The sequence below is a fragment of the Aythya fuligula genome, chromosome 3 (assembly GCF_009819795.1).
Source record: "Aythya fuligula isolate bAytFul2 chromosome 3, bAytFul2.pri, whole genome shotgun sequence".
Taxonomy (NCBI): domain Eukaryota; kingdom Metazoa; phylum Chordata; class Aves; order Anseriformes; family Anatidae; genus Aythya; species Aythya fuligula.
This window is the reverse complement of record NC_045561.1, coordinates 75,129,141-75,142,626: the sequence shown is the minus strand read 5'-3', so window position 1 is coordinate 75,142,626 and position 13,486 is coordinate 75,129,141. Positions and strand designations below refer to the sequence as shown.

Below are 13,486 nucleotides of genomic sequence, written 5' to 3'. Positions count from 1 at the left end.
TGTACTGTATCTGTAATGACAGACTTCTGGCTTCCTTCTTTGTAGGCTCAGATTATTCCTCAGTGGGATGGTTACCTGGTACTGAATCCCCGTGGCAGTCCGCAGCCATTGCATCAAGCAGTCAAAGCAATCCTGTCAGAAGACACAGTATAGCTTCCGACAGCGGGGACACTGGGATTGGTACCTCCTGTTCTGATAGTGTGGAAGGTGAGTTGACACTGTCAAATCTTGGATGTTTCTGAGAGAGAAACGATCCAAAATGTTTTAAAGTTATGTTTTCTAAAATAATGGTGCTTTTCCAAAGCTGAGAGCATGCAGTTCTGTGTTTTGCTGACTGTACCAAGTCATTATTTCGGTGAGGTTTAATTAATTTACTTCTGCATGAACTGTGTGCATTCACTTACATTTCTGCCACAGCGCCTGTACTTGTGTTCCATCTTTTGAGAATTGCAGTTACAAGAGGTGCCAGATTTAAACAGAGAAATAATACCTCATACACCATCACTTGGTAAACAACTGGTAAAAATAGAAAAAAAAAAAAGGCAATTGCTGAAGGGGCAGTGCTTTCTGGTGTTTATTGTGTGCTTCAGCAGAGAAAGCTTACTCAGTGGACTGGGAGGAAAATGGGATTGTTGTCCTCTCTTGTTGGGAAATATGTTTGTTTTATTGCATGGCTTTTTACACATCGCCAAAGATCTCTGAGGCATATCAACGGCATGTAAAGGTTGTCAAAAGTCAGTCTGGACTAAATCATCATCACTCAAAGTTGTGCTTGTCAGGGAGGGGTTCAGCCTTTAAGTTAGCAGCCTCTCCATAATATTGCTACCCTCTCCACGGGCATGTGGGAATAGGAAATGAGGCCGAATGAGAAGGAAACCAGGCAGTAATAAGGCTTGAGGTTGCCTTCTTGGGAACTTACATTCCAGTAAGATTTTCAAGAGTAAGCTAAATCAAAATGGGGCTGTAGCATACTTCTCTCCTGTGCATTTCTGTGTCAGGGAGTTGGCAGCTGAAATGAGGAAGAACGGGGAGAATTAGTAGAAGTGAATTAAGGGATGCTGTACGTTGTAAGAGGCAGAAGTCTCTACAGGAGGGCTGAGTGAACGCTGAAGGGAGGTCCAAATGATGCCGAGTTAAGTCTGTTAGGCTTTGTAGATGAGGGAATCCTTTCCCCCTTCCTGTTGTGTCTGTAGGTTGGAAAGGCTGTCCTTGGAAACTCCTTAAAGCTTTCTTGACACAAACTTTTATTTTTAATCTGTTGCTAGGTTTGCTAAAATGAAATTTTACTCAAATACTCAAGCTCTTTGATGTGAAATTCAAATATTAAATGGTTATTAATGAAGAAGTCTTACTGCATTTTTATTTTTTGTTGTTGTTGGGAATGTAAGGGGTGTGAATCTCTCTCATATACACTATGTGTGTACAAGCTGACTCACCCAAGTGTTGCAGAAGAGCATTTTAAGATACAGTATTTGAGTTAAAACCATGCTTTTTTTTTGCTTTTTTTTTTTTTTTCTCCCTTCTTTTTTTGAGGGCTTGCTTCCCCATTTGAGGGGTGGGAGGAAGGAGAGGAAATGAAACAGCACCTTTTCATCAGATGTTCTCCTGGCTGAAGAGAACAGCACAACTGTTCTTGGGGGTGGGTGGGAAGAGGGATGACACACTGATGCAATCACAAGTTTGATAGTCATTTGTTACCATTTAACTAATAGCTCTGTCCATTTGCATGCTCTCAGCAGAGCGCTGTTACAATCTGTGTTTGGAGTTTCTCAACAGAAAGTAAAGAGGGAAAAAATTTGCAGCAGCAACTAGTTCCTGATGTTTGTGCATCTGGCAATACTTAACAATGGTCAATTTTTCTGTATCTTTGATATTATCAGTATCCTGCCACTTTCTTTGAGAAGCTTCAAGTAGTAGAAAAGAAAATGTTAAAGGAGAAAAGAGGGAAACGTAAAGTGAAAGTTAAGGCAAGGAGTGTATGCCAGGTTTGGATATTGAATGTCTGTACATTTCTAGTGGAAAGTGCTGTTGCCTAAGATACCTAGCTGTCTGCATCTCAAGCTGCTTCCCCAAAAAGAAAAGAATATTGTTGCGATCTGTGGGACTGCCAGGCCAGTAATTGCAGGCTTGATGCTGGCCATCTGCTCTCAATGTGGGGCTTGGGAAGAAGCCCTTGGGGATTTTGCAGAGGGAATTTTTTTCACAAGTCAGCAGATCATTACAATTTGTAACAATGCTCAGAGAATGAAATGTGGCCTAGCTATTTCCTTTCTACTACGCCTACTAAAAATCGAAAACCTAATTTCAGAATTAATGCTAATATCTTTAATTACGGGAATTGCAGGTGAATTAATTTGTGCAGACACGTGGTTACTTGTAAATATACTGGTGGAGGGAATGGAGCTCCAGTGCATTTAAAATCTGTTTTTACTGTTTTTTCTTGGATCTTAAATATCCATTCAAATTCATCTATTTAGTCATGCTTCATCTGAGGAGCATTAGTTCTTTTTGAAAGTGCAGGGCTTAAAAAGTAAAACAAAGTGGCTCTTGTGTTCTGCTCACGTGTATATGACTTGGGGGAGGGATGGGTTTTGACAAGGGCAAGATAAAATTTATTCCACTGTTTGTTTTTATGTTATATTGTGCAAAAATAGAAAAATTAGGAAATTAAATGACTAATTGAGTTTCAGTATTGAAGTTGAGCAATGTTCATGTGGACTGGAGGAAGCTGAGGAAAAAAATGAGACTATAAAAAAAACTTTAAATGTAGGGATGTTAGTTTGGGTAGAAAGGTCCAAAATTTCTAATTTAATGTGTTCTTAATTTAAGGATTAATGTAAAAAGGTGTTTTATCTTTGTGTAAATAACAGCTAGTGTGGTGTTCAGTGTTGTTTTCCTGTTAGTAAGCGATTCTGGATTCGGATCAGCTTTTGAGTGAGGAGGAAAAACACACACAAACATACTGTGTGGAGCAGGAGGAAAAGCTTTTGATACTATCTTTTCCAGATCCTTTCCTTTTTAAACTTTTCTCTACTTGCAAGCAATAGTGTTAGTACTATTTTCATCTTGTCCTGTGAGTTGTTTGCTCTTGGATGTTGAATGCAGCTAGTCTTCAGAAAAATGTCGTGTTCTTTGTTAGGAAAGATGTTGGAAGTGAAATATAGAGCACTATGAAACTGCTGTTCATGTTGCAAAAACTCCTTTATTTCTGGTATAGCAGGAGGGTGTGTTCAGGAAGAAATGTGTGGAAGAAAATGTTTGTATTGGTGCCTAATAGTTGATCAGATACCAGCAAAGCCTGTCTGACCCATCTTACTCTGCTTTTTGTTCTCATTAGCAGCTCTGAAATCAGCAAGATACCACCCAATGTCAAACATCTAGCAGCTATACTATTGGTAGGCCTTCAGATATAGGTTGTCCCTTAAGCTTCAGACTGAGAAAGTTGTCATTTAATGTTTTCTCTCTTAGCTTGAGTTCTGAAATAAGGCTAGGGGGAGGTGGGTGGCAGGAAAAAGCCTCTCTTGTAGTGAAAAACTGCAGGTATAAAGTTCTGAAAATATCCCGTTACAGGGTGTTGTGCCTTATCTTTGTGCAACTCAGAAGTTTTCCAAATGGAAGCAGATTTCAGAGAGTTACCAAATAAATATTTAGAAGTCTTTTGATGTAGGAAATGTGATGGTAAACTCAGCTGTTACAAATTCTTTACTCTTCTGTTTACTTAAAATGCATGTTCTAGATTAAAGTGCTTCTTTGCAATTTGCAATATCCATTAAATAGATGAAATAGATGTGGGATACTACATGGAAATGTGGCATGCATTCATGAAACACAGCTTCCTGTTCTCCATCAGCAGTGATAGCATTTATACAGTTCTTAATAACCATTGTGACACCTATGCAAGTCGTCCCGCAGTCGCTGAATTCAATACCGTTCTCTCAATACCATGTGCATAGGAAATGTGAAGTCTACATTTTAAGTGTTTTTGAGACTGTTTTTATTTGGTTTACGTAATTGGAGAATCAAGGTCTTATCAGAAATTAAATGGAGTGTAAACCTCAACAGAGCTCTTTTTTTGTGTATTTTGAGTTTTGCTTTTTGGATAGGAGGGATAAGAACTAGATACTGAAGTGGCAAGATACAGGGCACGCTGCTCTTGTAGGCCAAAGCATTTTCCTGTGGAAACATCCTTATAAAGCAGATCTCTCTCTCTCTTTATTAAATTGCAACCACTAATGGCAGGTCAAGGTTGCTAATTAATAAGCATAAAATTCATAAAATGGTGCTTTCCTGAAAGAGGGAGGATACAGAAGATCGCAGCTACAGCTGTTTCTCTGGGGAGTTGATGTTCTGCTAGTTAAACTGGTTTTTAATAAATCCTGGTAGAAATGCTGATATAAGATGGGTGGGTAACAGTGTTTCTTTTCATATCTAAAGCTGAATAAACTTTATTTTTGAATAAGCTTTATTTAAATTGTTTGCAATTTAAAACATTGTTCCGCAGTTATAAAGAGGTTGCCTTTGGCAGAGAGGTTTCACAAGTGGTGATTTGGGGAGCGTTACAGATCAGATGCAGCATGCTTGATACGTTATCAGTGCATTTGGGATAGGCAGGACTTCGCTGGGATACTTGAATGATAGAATAGGAACTTGTTTTAATGCCATGAGGCCCAGAGGAGCTTCTTGTCTGTCATTTTTCCTGAGTATGTTACCTTTCTATCGGATCAAAAAAATCTAATTAGTTCAATTTAATTGTAGTGTTTCTTTATACACCAGGGAACATAGTGCAGCCAGCTCTGAAGTTATTTAATTTTGCTATTTCGAGCCTTCTTCCAGGAGGTCCTGAGCATTGTATTCTGATGCTCTTTCTTTTTATTGAGAGGAAAAATGAAAAGCTAATAAAAATAGCTACTGAATAGAACTTAGTGAAAGGCAGAATTGAATGTCAGGAGGCAAAATCTACTGATGAGGCATTCTTGTTTGCTTAGTTTAGCATGCTGCTAAAGATAACGGGATTGAGAGCGCATACAGTCAAATACTGGTTTGCACTGTCTGTTCTGATGCTGGCCAGGAAGGTGCAGTAGCAGAAGGATCCCAGGTCTTGAGAGCTGGCAAGTATACTCCGTGTTCATCGTCTACTGTGCTCTGTGGTTTTGGAAGATGATCATTTAAAGGGATTTCTCTGAAACGCTGAGTATTGATCAGTCTTTTAAGCATTTGGATCCTAGCAAGGTGTGGTGTAAGTGTGATGAAGTTGCTTGGTTATTCAGAGGGAAGAAAATAAGTTGGAGCTGTTCTTCCTTTGTTCCTTCCTCTCTACTTGCCAAGCCCCACGTTCTGCAATGCTCTCTGTGAGTCAGCCTTGCTGTGTTACTTGGATATTATCTGTCCTGATGATCAGAAACGTGCACTTTGCTTAAGCCTGTATTAAATTCTGTTCCTTGTAGGAGAGGTAGTGTCATTCCTTGCTGCAAGTAAAATGTCTGTATTTCTGAGGGGAGTATAAATATTTAATGCTCAGAGGTTGGCTGTTTATTTTCTGAGTTTTTTTGCGAGGATTTGAACAAAATTTAAACCTGCTTTATCTCAGAAGTCTACTAAAATATTTCTAGGAGTTGATGGAAAAAATTATGCCATTAACTTTCCACTAAAGTCATGGGGAAATTGCCTGTAGTGTGCTATGTTTGTGGATCTGTGTACTCTGAATTTAAAATTGGCTCGAAGGCACTCACTAGTACCACATGTGAGTATGTTCTGCAGAGAGAAATACATGCTGCTTTGACTTGATACGTTGCCTTCTTTTGTGGTAGTCTGTCCATATAAACAAACTCCTAGGATGGGCATGCTCAGTTTACCTCACATAAAAATTATTGGCAGGGTTTTTCTCCAACTAGTGGGAGTGTTTCTGCCCATTTACGCTTGGTGAATTTTGCCTTCAGCTCACATCAGTACGTGATCCTCAGAAAGACCACTTCTGTTTGTTCTCATCAGAAATAACTCAGGGAAAATAAATAGTGCTTATTTAGGATTTGGCAGCATTCACTTCGATGCTGTGCAAGAAGTTATTTCTGTCATATATAACTTGGAAGTTTATGTTCCTGCTTGAGTTGTGTCCGAATGAATGTGGGTAAGATGGTGTGCTGGGGACACCTGGGCCAGCAGGTAAGCCCCCATGCAGTCTCTTGCTCACTGTGGGATGGGGGGGAGGATCAGAGGAGCAAAAGCAAAGAGAGAGGAAAATAAAATATAAAAAAAAATGTGGTTCAAGATAAAGGCAGTTTAACAAGTGAAGAAGAAAAAAAACAAATCCACAAAACACTCAAGTGATGCAAAAGCACCACCAGCAGAGGGATGCCCAGCAATGGCTGAGCAACGGCTACTTTGGAAAAAATACCTCTAGTATACCCAGTACAATCTCCACCCCTTACTCCATACAGTTTCCATGATATTCAGGCCCTACAATAGTCAGCATATTTTCATCATACACACAGATACTATTCCAGGAGTCTACGGGCCGTTCCCATTTGAATACCCATTCAGTTCAGCTATTCAGTTCCATCTGAATAAATGGACAGAGATGCTCTTTTTGAAAAATTGAGGGTGGTAAAGCCCAGGTTTCTCACAGAGGTTGTGGAGAGTCAGTCTCCATCCTTGAAGCTGCTTGAAACCTGCCTGGGCATGGTCCTGGGCAACCTGCTGAGGGGGATCCTGCATGAGCAGGGGCATTGGGCTGGGTGATCTCCAGAGGTGCCTTCCTGCCTCAGCTGTTCTGTGAAATTAAGTGGGATTTTTCCTTTTAAGGAGGAGAAAAGGATCTCCTTTTCCCGCTTTCTTGCCTCCTATCTTCCCCTGAGGTATTTTTTATTGGTCTTCTGAGAAAACAAGTCAGTTATTTAATATATAGTCGTATTTTTGTATTTACAGTGCAGCTTCTGCTACCAAATGGCGGGTCTCAAAAGCTAAATCTTTGTAAGCATTACAAAGAACATAATTTCTAAGTAGATGGTAATATAAAACTCCAATTTATGCAGTCATTTATAGAATAATACCAGGCAAGGTGTAATCTGGGGGAGTTTTTTAATATGTGCAGTAATCTGTGTTTGTAGTGGATATCTGGCATCCTGATAGGAAAACAAGGAGAATCATACAATGATCTTGTCTATGTTTGGGTTAGTATCATGGGACCTGGGCATGCCGAGCTTTATACGTTTTGAGAGATTTCAGGGAGGACTTTGCACTTTTCCTTGCTACAGTTAAGTTACAGAAAGCAAAGCTCGTGGGTCTGCATTCACCAGCTCTGTAACTTGAGGTCTCAGGATGCAAACAGGAGTCAGATCAGAGACTGGTTTCAGAGAACAGCAAAAGAGAGGAACATTTTGAGCCAGAAACTACCATTGCATGAACACTGGAAACATATTCAGTTACTATTCAATATTTAATGCAGCATTTGTAGCCTTACCTGGAAAAAAAATAATCACGTGAGTCCTCTTTCAACATTTCCACTCTAGACAAAGTAGTGCACTTAGTGGGTAGCCTGCAGTCATTTGGATGTAGGGAGTGAGTTGCTCCTAGCCTCCTGCTGAGCAAGACAAGACCCGGTGATGCTGCCGGGAGTTCTAGTTTGGGACTTGGCAGAGAAGTCTGGTCCTATTCCCTGTAGAAAGGTTTGTAAATCCTTCAGTTTTATACCACTGACTGGCTCTGGAGGACTTTTTCTTTGCTTTTAGTATTTATTCAACAGACCTGTTTCTTCCTTCATGCAAGCACTGGTTACACCTTTTTTTCCCCCACCTTTTTTTAATGTAAAGTCTAGTTAGTGTGTTCAACATCACCCTTTATATTAACTATAATTTCAGTACTGATAATAAATAATTGTTGTAAAAAGCTTTGAAGTAGAATGTGAAAGCTCCCTTAAAGAGAACCTCCAAGGCCTCACTTGTGTTTCTGTGTGCTTCTGTGGTAAGTGAGATGGATTGCTGACAGCAATTCTGGCACTGCAACAACTGCAGCAACAAAGAGCAGTGTGGAGAGACCACACTGGGATGGAGCGTACTTACCCCTTCATCTCACTTCCTTCTTCACTGACTTCCTTCAGGGTAAGGGAAGTGAGAGAGTGTGAGTGCATGGAGCTGTGACCATTTTGTTTTTAAAGTGCTTTTTTTTTTTTTAATATATATATATCTTCTTTTCACTATTACTAAATACTTCTTACTCAATCAAATTTAGAAGCAAAACTGGTGGTCCCCTGTCCCCCAATGGAAACATGATAAAAAAAAAAATCTTCTTTTTCCCTCTCCTTTCACTTTAAAGTGCTGAGAGAGGAGATTTTGCTGTAATAATGATCACAGTTGTCAGCTGCAGCCATGGAAATCTGCACCATAGAGGACAGTCAGCTACACAAGGGTCACATCTTTACTACAAGGAAATGACCATTCGTTCCAGACACTTTCTTTTAGATGTGCCCCTGGCTAATTTGAATTTATGAGAACTATGAGTTGAGATGATGATGGGGTTAATCCATATTTCTTTACATTATATAGAGCTATCAACAGCTATCAGCTGTCTTTCAGTTAATTCAGACTTGTTCATTTCAGTTATACAAGTGTATTTTCATTCAGACTGAAGAGATCACTGGAACACGGATTTTGAGGTGAAAAGAGGTTGCAGCAAACCTAGGAAAACAAGGGCTAAGTAGCTTAAAAGGATTTGTTTATCTAAAGGAATAAACTTGGTTTATTTTTTGTAATGAGTCACATCGGTTTTAGATAATATTACAGTAATAAGAAGTTTTCCTAAATATTTTTTATTTAACTGGAGGTGTTCATTTCAGTGATTATTGTAGTCCTCAGAAAATGAAATCTCATCTTCCAGCTGTGTTGAAATGAAGTTGCAAATGAGACCTCCATCGCTTACATGCTGTGGTAAATAACTTCTCTCTGTGTAGTTTAATTATCCCTAGGCATTTTTAAAGCTCTGGGAACTGATGTTGATATTCTCACTCCATCACGTTGTGGTCTCGTGGTGCTCATAAAGGTTGCTTCTGCTGTGTCCTGGAGTGGTGACCTGCAGTGCTTCAGTGTAGTTTTACTGAATTTTGGAGACCTTGAGGAGTTGTCTTGCTTTAGGTATGCTTGCTTACCTGCACTAGCTGATTCACCCAAGTTTAAATATTTTTAATGTTTTCAGCTAAAAATGCAAATATAAAAGTAGCATGTCATTAATTAATTACAAATAGAAGTATTTGAAGAAAACTGAGCAATAACCAAGTGGCAAAAAAGACTTGGTCATTGATGGGTTGTAATGGGAGAGAACAAGCTTTTTGTTGGTACTGCTGCAGAAGTGTGTGAGTGAATTTAATTCCTTTTTCTGACAGCTTTGCTGTTCTCTTTTTTTTTTTTTTTTTTTTTTTTTTTTTTTTCCACCAGTAGTGAGGTTGTAGGGATGAAGTGTAAGAGGCAGGTTCTTATTTCAAAATCCACTTGTGCTTAAAAGGAATCTGTATGAAATACATCAGGAGAATGGAGGTGAGAACATCTCCAAAGTAGATGTTGCTACATCTGAAACATAATATTGCAGGTGCTATTTTCAAATAATCTGTAAGAAGTCTGTACGTAGTCAGAAGAATAATCTTTCTTATACAAAATGCAGAGACAAGACTTTCTTGTCCAGTTTTTGCTGCTAACTGCATTTGTTAGGATGTGCCAGGCAGCACCAAGTGACCTGTTCTGAGGATCAGCAGTTTTTAGCCAAGTTCAGAGCTGTGCTGAATTTGGGACCGGGCTGAAATGAAGTTGTTGCTTAAGCTTTTTTCTTTTTGTGTGGCTCTGTTATTAAGAACTAGACAGTATTGGTAGTGTTGGTACTGCCAGGAATAAAGAAAGAAACAGCAAAAGAACTTGGAGGCCCTGCGTTTCCTCCTGGCTGCAGAATGGTCCTTGAGAGAGAGAAATAAACAGCCTTTTGATTTGGGGGTGAGATGGGGGACCCTTGTCCATTTCTTCCTGTTCCAGTTGGTTGCTTGCTCTGTAGCTTCACAGTAAAAGAGTGAAATGAAAGGCTGTTGCTACAGACAGGACATCTGAATGCGTCCGAATTTAAGCCAGTCGCTAAGAAAACCATAGGTTATGTCCCAATTCAGAAGGTATGGTTTTTGCTCTGTCTTGCTTTGGCAGTGCTACTGAAGAAAAAATGTTCAATTTCAAGAGTGGATTTTAAAGGCATAAATTTATTTATTTATCTATTTATTTATTTGTGTAGCAAGTCTTAGGTGCTGCTCCTCAAACTCCTGCTGTGATGCTCTTTTTGTTTTACTTATAATGTGGCTTAAAGTTAGATCTCTTCTGAATCTGTTCTGAAGGAAATTGCCTTAGAATGTAGAAATTGAGTCTCATCCCGTGGATGGCAGAATATTGGCCCTGGTGAGAGGAAACTTTTCTCTTGGTTTGGCTTGGTTTCATTTTTATTGTTAGCTGGTTTTCTTTTTTGAAACAACCTCTAAGCAAAAAACACAACTTTGCTTTCCTGTGAAATCCTCAAATAAGCTCCCCCTACTGATAGCAAGTCCTCTCACGAAGTGACCACACGGATGCTTTGTGAATGTGTGCTGCTTCATTTTAGGACCCTCTATGGGTAATAAATATCTTAATATTTATTAACCTGCCTTTGGACTACTTTTGAAATTGTTGGAGACAAAAAGACTCCATTAAAGATGATTTATTCCTTTGCAATTTTATTTTCTTTTATAGTAGCTTTCCTGAGAAATGTGTTGAAAAGTTTATGCTTCACTCTGCTTATGGAAACAAATGTAACTCCAGTAATGAATAGCTTTTCAGTGAATATGCAAGCTTTTTCTGCAGAGAAACACTTCAAGGCAACCCTAGACAGAAATACTAGCTGTGTAGATCTGAAGAGTATCTTCAGCATATGAGTATTGTTTTCATTTCTGATCTTGTTAGTCAGAGGTCTTAAAAACAAAACAAGGCAATTCAGATGTTAAGATTAGAATAAAATTATGCCTATACTTGGAGAAGGGTGATTGGTAAGAGATCAAATGTTTTATTATTTCTAATGCAAAAACGTACTCCCAGCTGATAGTGCAGCTCTGTGCAGCTTTTTCCATGTTTCTTCTAATAACGTAGTACAGAGTGAAGCTTTTCAGAGATGGTATATTAGTTCTTGGTTTGATAAAGAAGATTGCTGCTTTTTTTTTTTTTTTTTTTTTTTTTTTTTTTAAATTTCATGCAGAACAGATGTATTGTACTTTTAAAGGGAAAGCAGTTTGGTTTTGTAAAGCAGATAACACCCTTATGGTGTGTGGGGGATCAGACCACAGACCATACTGTAATAGTGGTCTGCTTCTGTTGGATTAACAGGAACCTTAATGTTCTTGTAAAAGATGCAGGAGTAAATTTTTAAATGTTAGATCGATTTCTTCCTGCTTACCGTATGTCTGGTATCACTGGGAGGTTCAGGGTTTGCAGCCTTTTCTGTGCACTCCCTGCTGCTGTTCCTTCAGACACTCAACCCTTGAAACAGAAAGAATGGTAAAACTGAGCTGTATTTGGCATGTGTTAATAACTTTTTGAATGTATGGATTACATATTACACATACATATTACACCCCTCCTCATTAGTTATCCTTACATGACAATATTTTTCCTTGAGGTGATGGGATGGATTTCTTTATTTTTCTGTTCTTATTTTTTACTCTTGTGGCATGGACCAGAAAGTTTGTAAGGATGTTGGTAACAAATCTGAGGGAATGCAGAAGACCTTTTTCTTTCCCGATTAACTTACTATTCCGGGAGAAATCACTTTCTGATTTTGAGATCATAACATCCTTCTTGAGAAGATGGCTTTGGAAAGGAGATGTAAGTGGAAAATGTTCTTCTTGCATGATGCCCACCAGATAAGGTAGCTGTGACATGGCCATCGCCTCCTAAATCTATGTCACACCTGGCACTGAATGCCTGTGGCAGATCTGACCTGAACCCTGCTTTGTGTCTGTCCTGTGACCCGGGGCAGACATGAAGTTTTTGGCTGTTGGCCCTTATTTTGTCTGCTACAACCTCAGGAAGTGTGGCCAATAAATTTAAGCATCCGCCATTCATGTGCATGTTTCAGATTATTTTTTTGCCAAGACTGTGTATTGTGTTTTTAGCAAGCCTAGGTGTTACAAATCAGAGTTTAAGAATAAATAATATGTATGTATACTCAAACACAGGTTTTTTTTATTGTATATATTATATTGCTATATGATACACACACACACATATATATATAATATTGTGTAATGTCTGTATATGTGTAAATGGATCTCGCTTGGAAGAACAGAGCATGCCTCCCTGTGTTTGGGATGCGACTCTTAAGCATACAGGGTGATTTTATTCTCAATGTGTGTGTGTGCATCAGAAGGCTGAACATCCTGTGCATGTTCCTGAAGTTGTATGAGCTATGATAAACTCTTAGTGGCACATCCTTTTCCATCAGAGTTTAGCCTGTCACTGTCAAAGGCTAAAAATACCTTGTATTTTCAAAAATAGACCCATCTTTCTAGGCTCATTTAAACAATGACCTTTTTTTGTATGAAGCGACAGGAGGTTTTCAGTTTTCCCACTTAAAAGTTTTATTACAGGAGCACCTAGAGATTCTGTGCAGAATTAAGGTTACTGTTCTAGCTTGTATGCAAGCGCTGCCAAGGAGCCACTTACATTTTAGCTGGATGAGAAATGCTTTTGGAATAAGGTTTTCCTTTGAGAAGTGGTATGGTTAGAAGTATTCCCTTCTTTCTCGCTGTGTTAGCTGTCTGTGTGCAGTCATTCTTCGCTGCTGACGATGACTGCAAGATTATAATTAGCTGAACTTCTGAACACTGAAGTGAATTAAAAACATGTTCAGAGTGCCTGGAAGAGAAGGGATTCACTGGGGCCCATAACCATTAGCTGCTGCTATCCTCAAGTGATAGGTAAATCTTAATGGCTAAAGAAGTCTATTTGAAATGTTTTTAGAGAATATTAAAAATTTTAAATGAGATGGGATGTATTTTTTTTTTTTTTGAGTTCAGGCACTAATAAACTAAGGTCTGGCAGATCATGGTGCAGGCATTTAGTAAAAGGAGCATGCAGATAAGATTAACTAACATGGCATAATGATCTTGGGATTTAACATTTGTTTTCTAGCAGGCTGCTTCAAAGCAAGAATCTTAAACATCTTTTATTACTGCACCAAATGTGTGCTTGTAATGCACACTAGTGGCTTGTGTACACCTCCTAAGTTTCGTTATGTAAAAGAAACTTGAGTAGTATTATCTCTGAGTTAGGATGTTTAAACTCTATATAACTTTCTGCATTAATGTCCAGGAAAGCCCTGTTGGCATACAGCGTGACTGTGCTCCATCTGGGGGGAGAGCTGCAAAACCAAGTAACATCACTGAATTCAGGGTAAAAAGATCAGCTCCAAAAACATGTGGTTACTGTCGTGCACATGTGAG

The 13,486-nt window shown here is 38.9% G+C and overlaps 1 protein-coding gene across 1 annotated transcript in view; it reads left to right on the top strand.

Annotated features, from left to right (window-relative positions):
• The window catches only part of CEP85L (centrosomal protein 85 like), a 108,633-nt gene that overhangs the window by 16,897 nt on the left and 78,250 nt on the right, over window positions 1–13,486 (top strand). Inside the window, exon 2 of the mRNA XM_032185744.1 lies at window positions 46–207. Coding sequence (XP_032041635.1) covers window positions 46–207 — 162 coding nt within the window. The remainder of the gene's footprint in view (window positions 1–45; window positions 208–13,486) is intronic.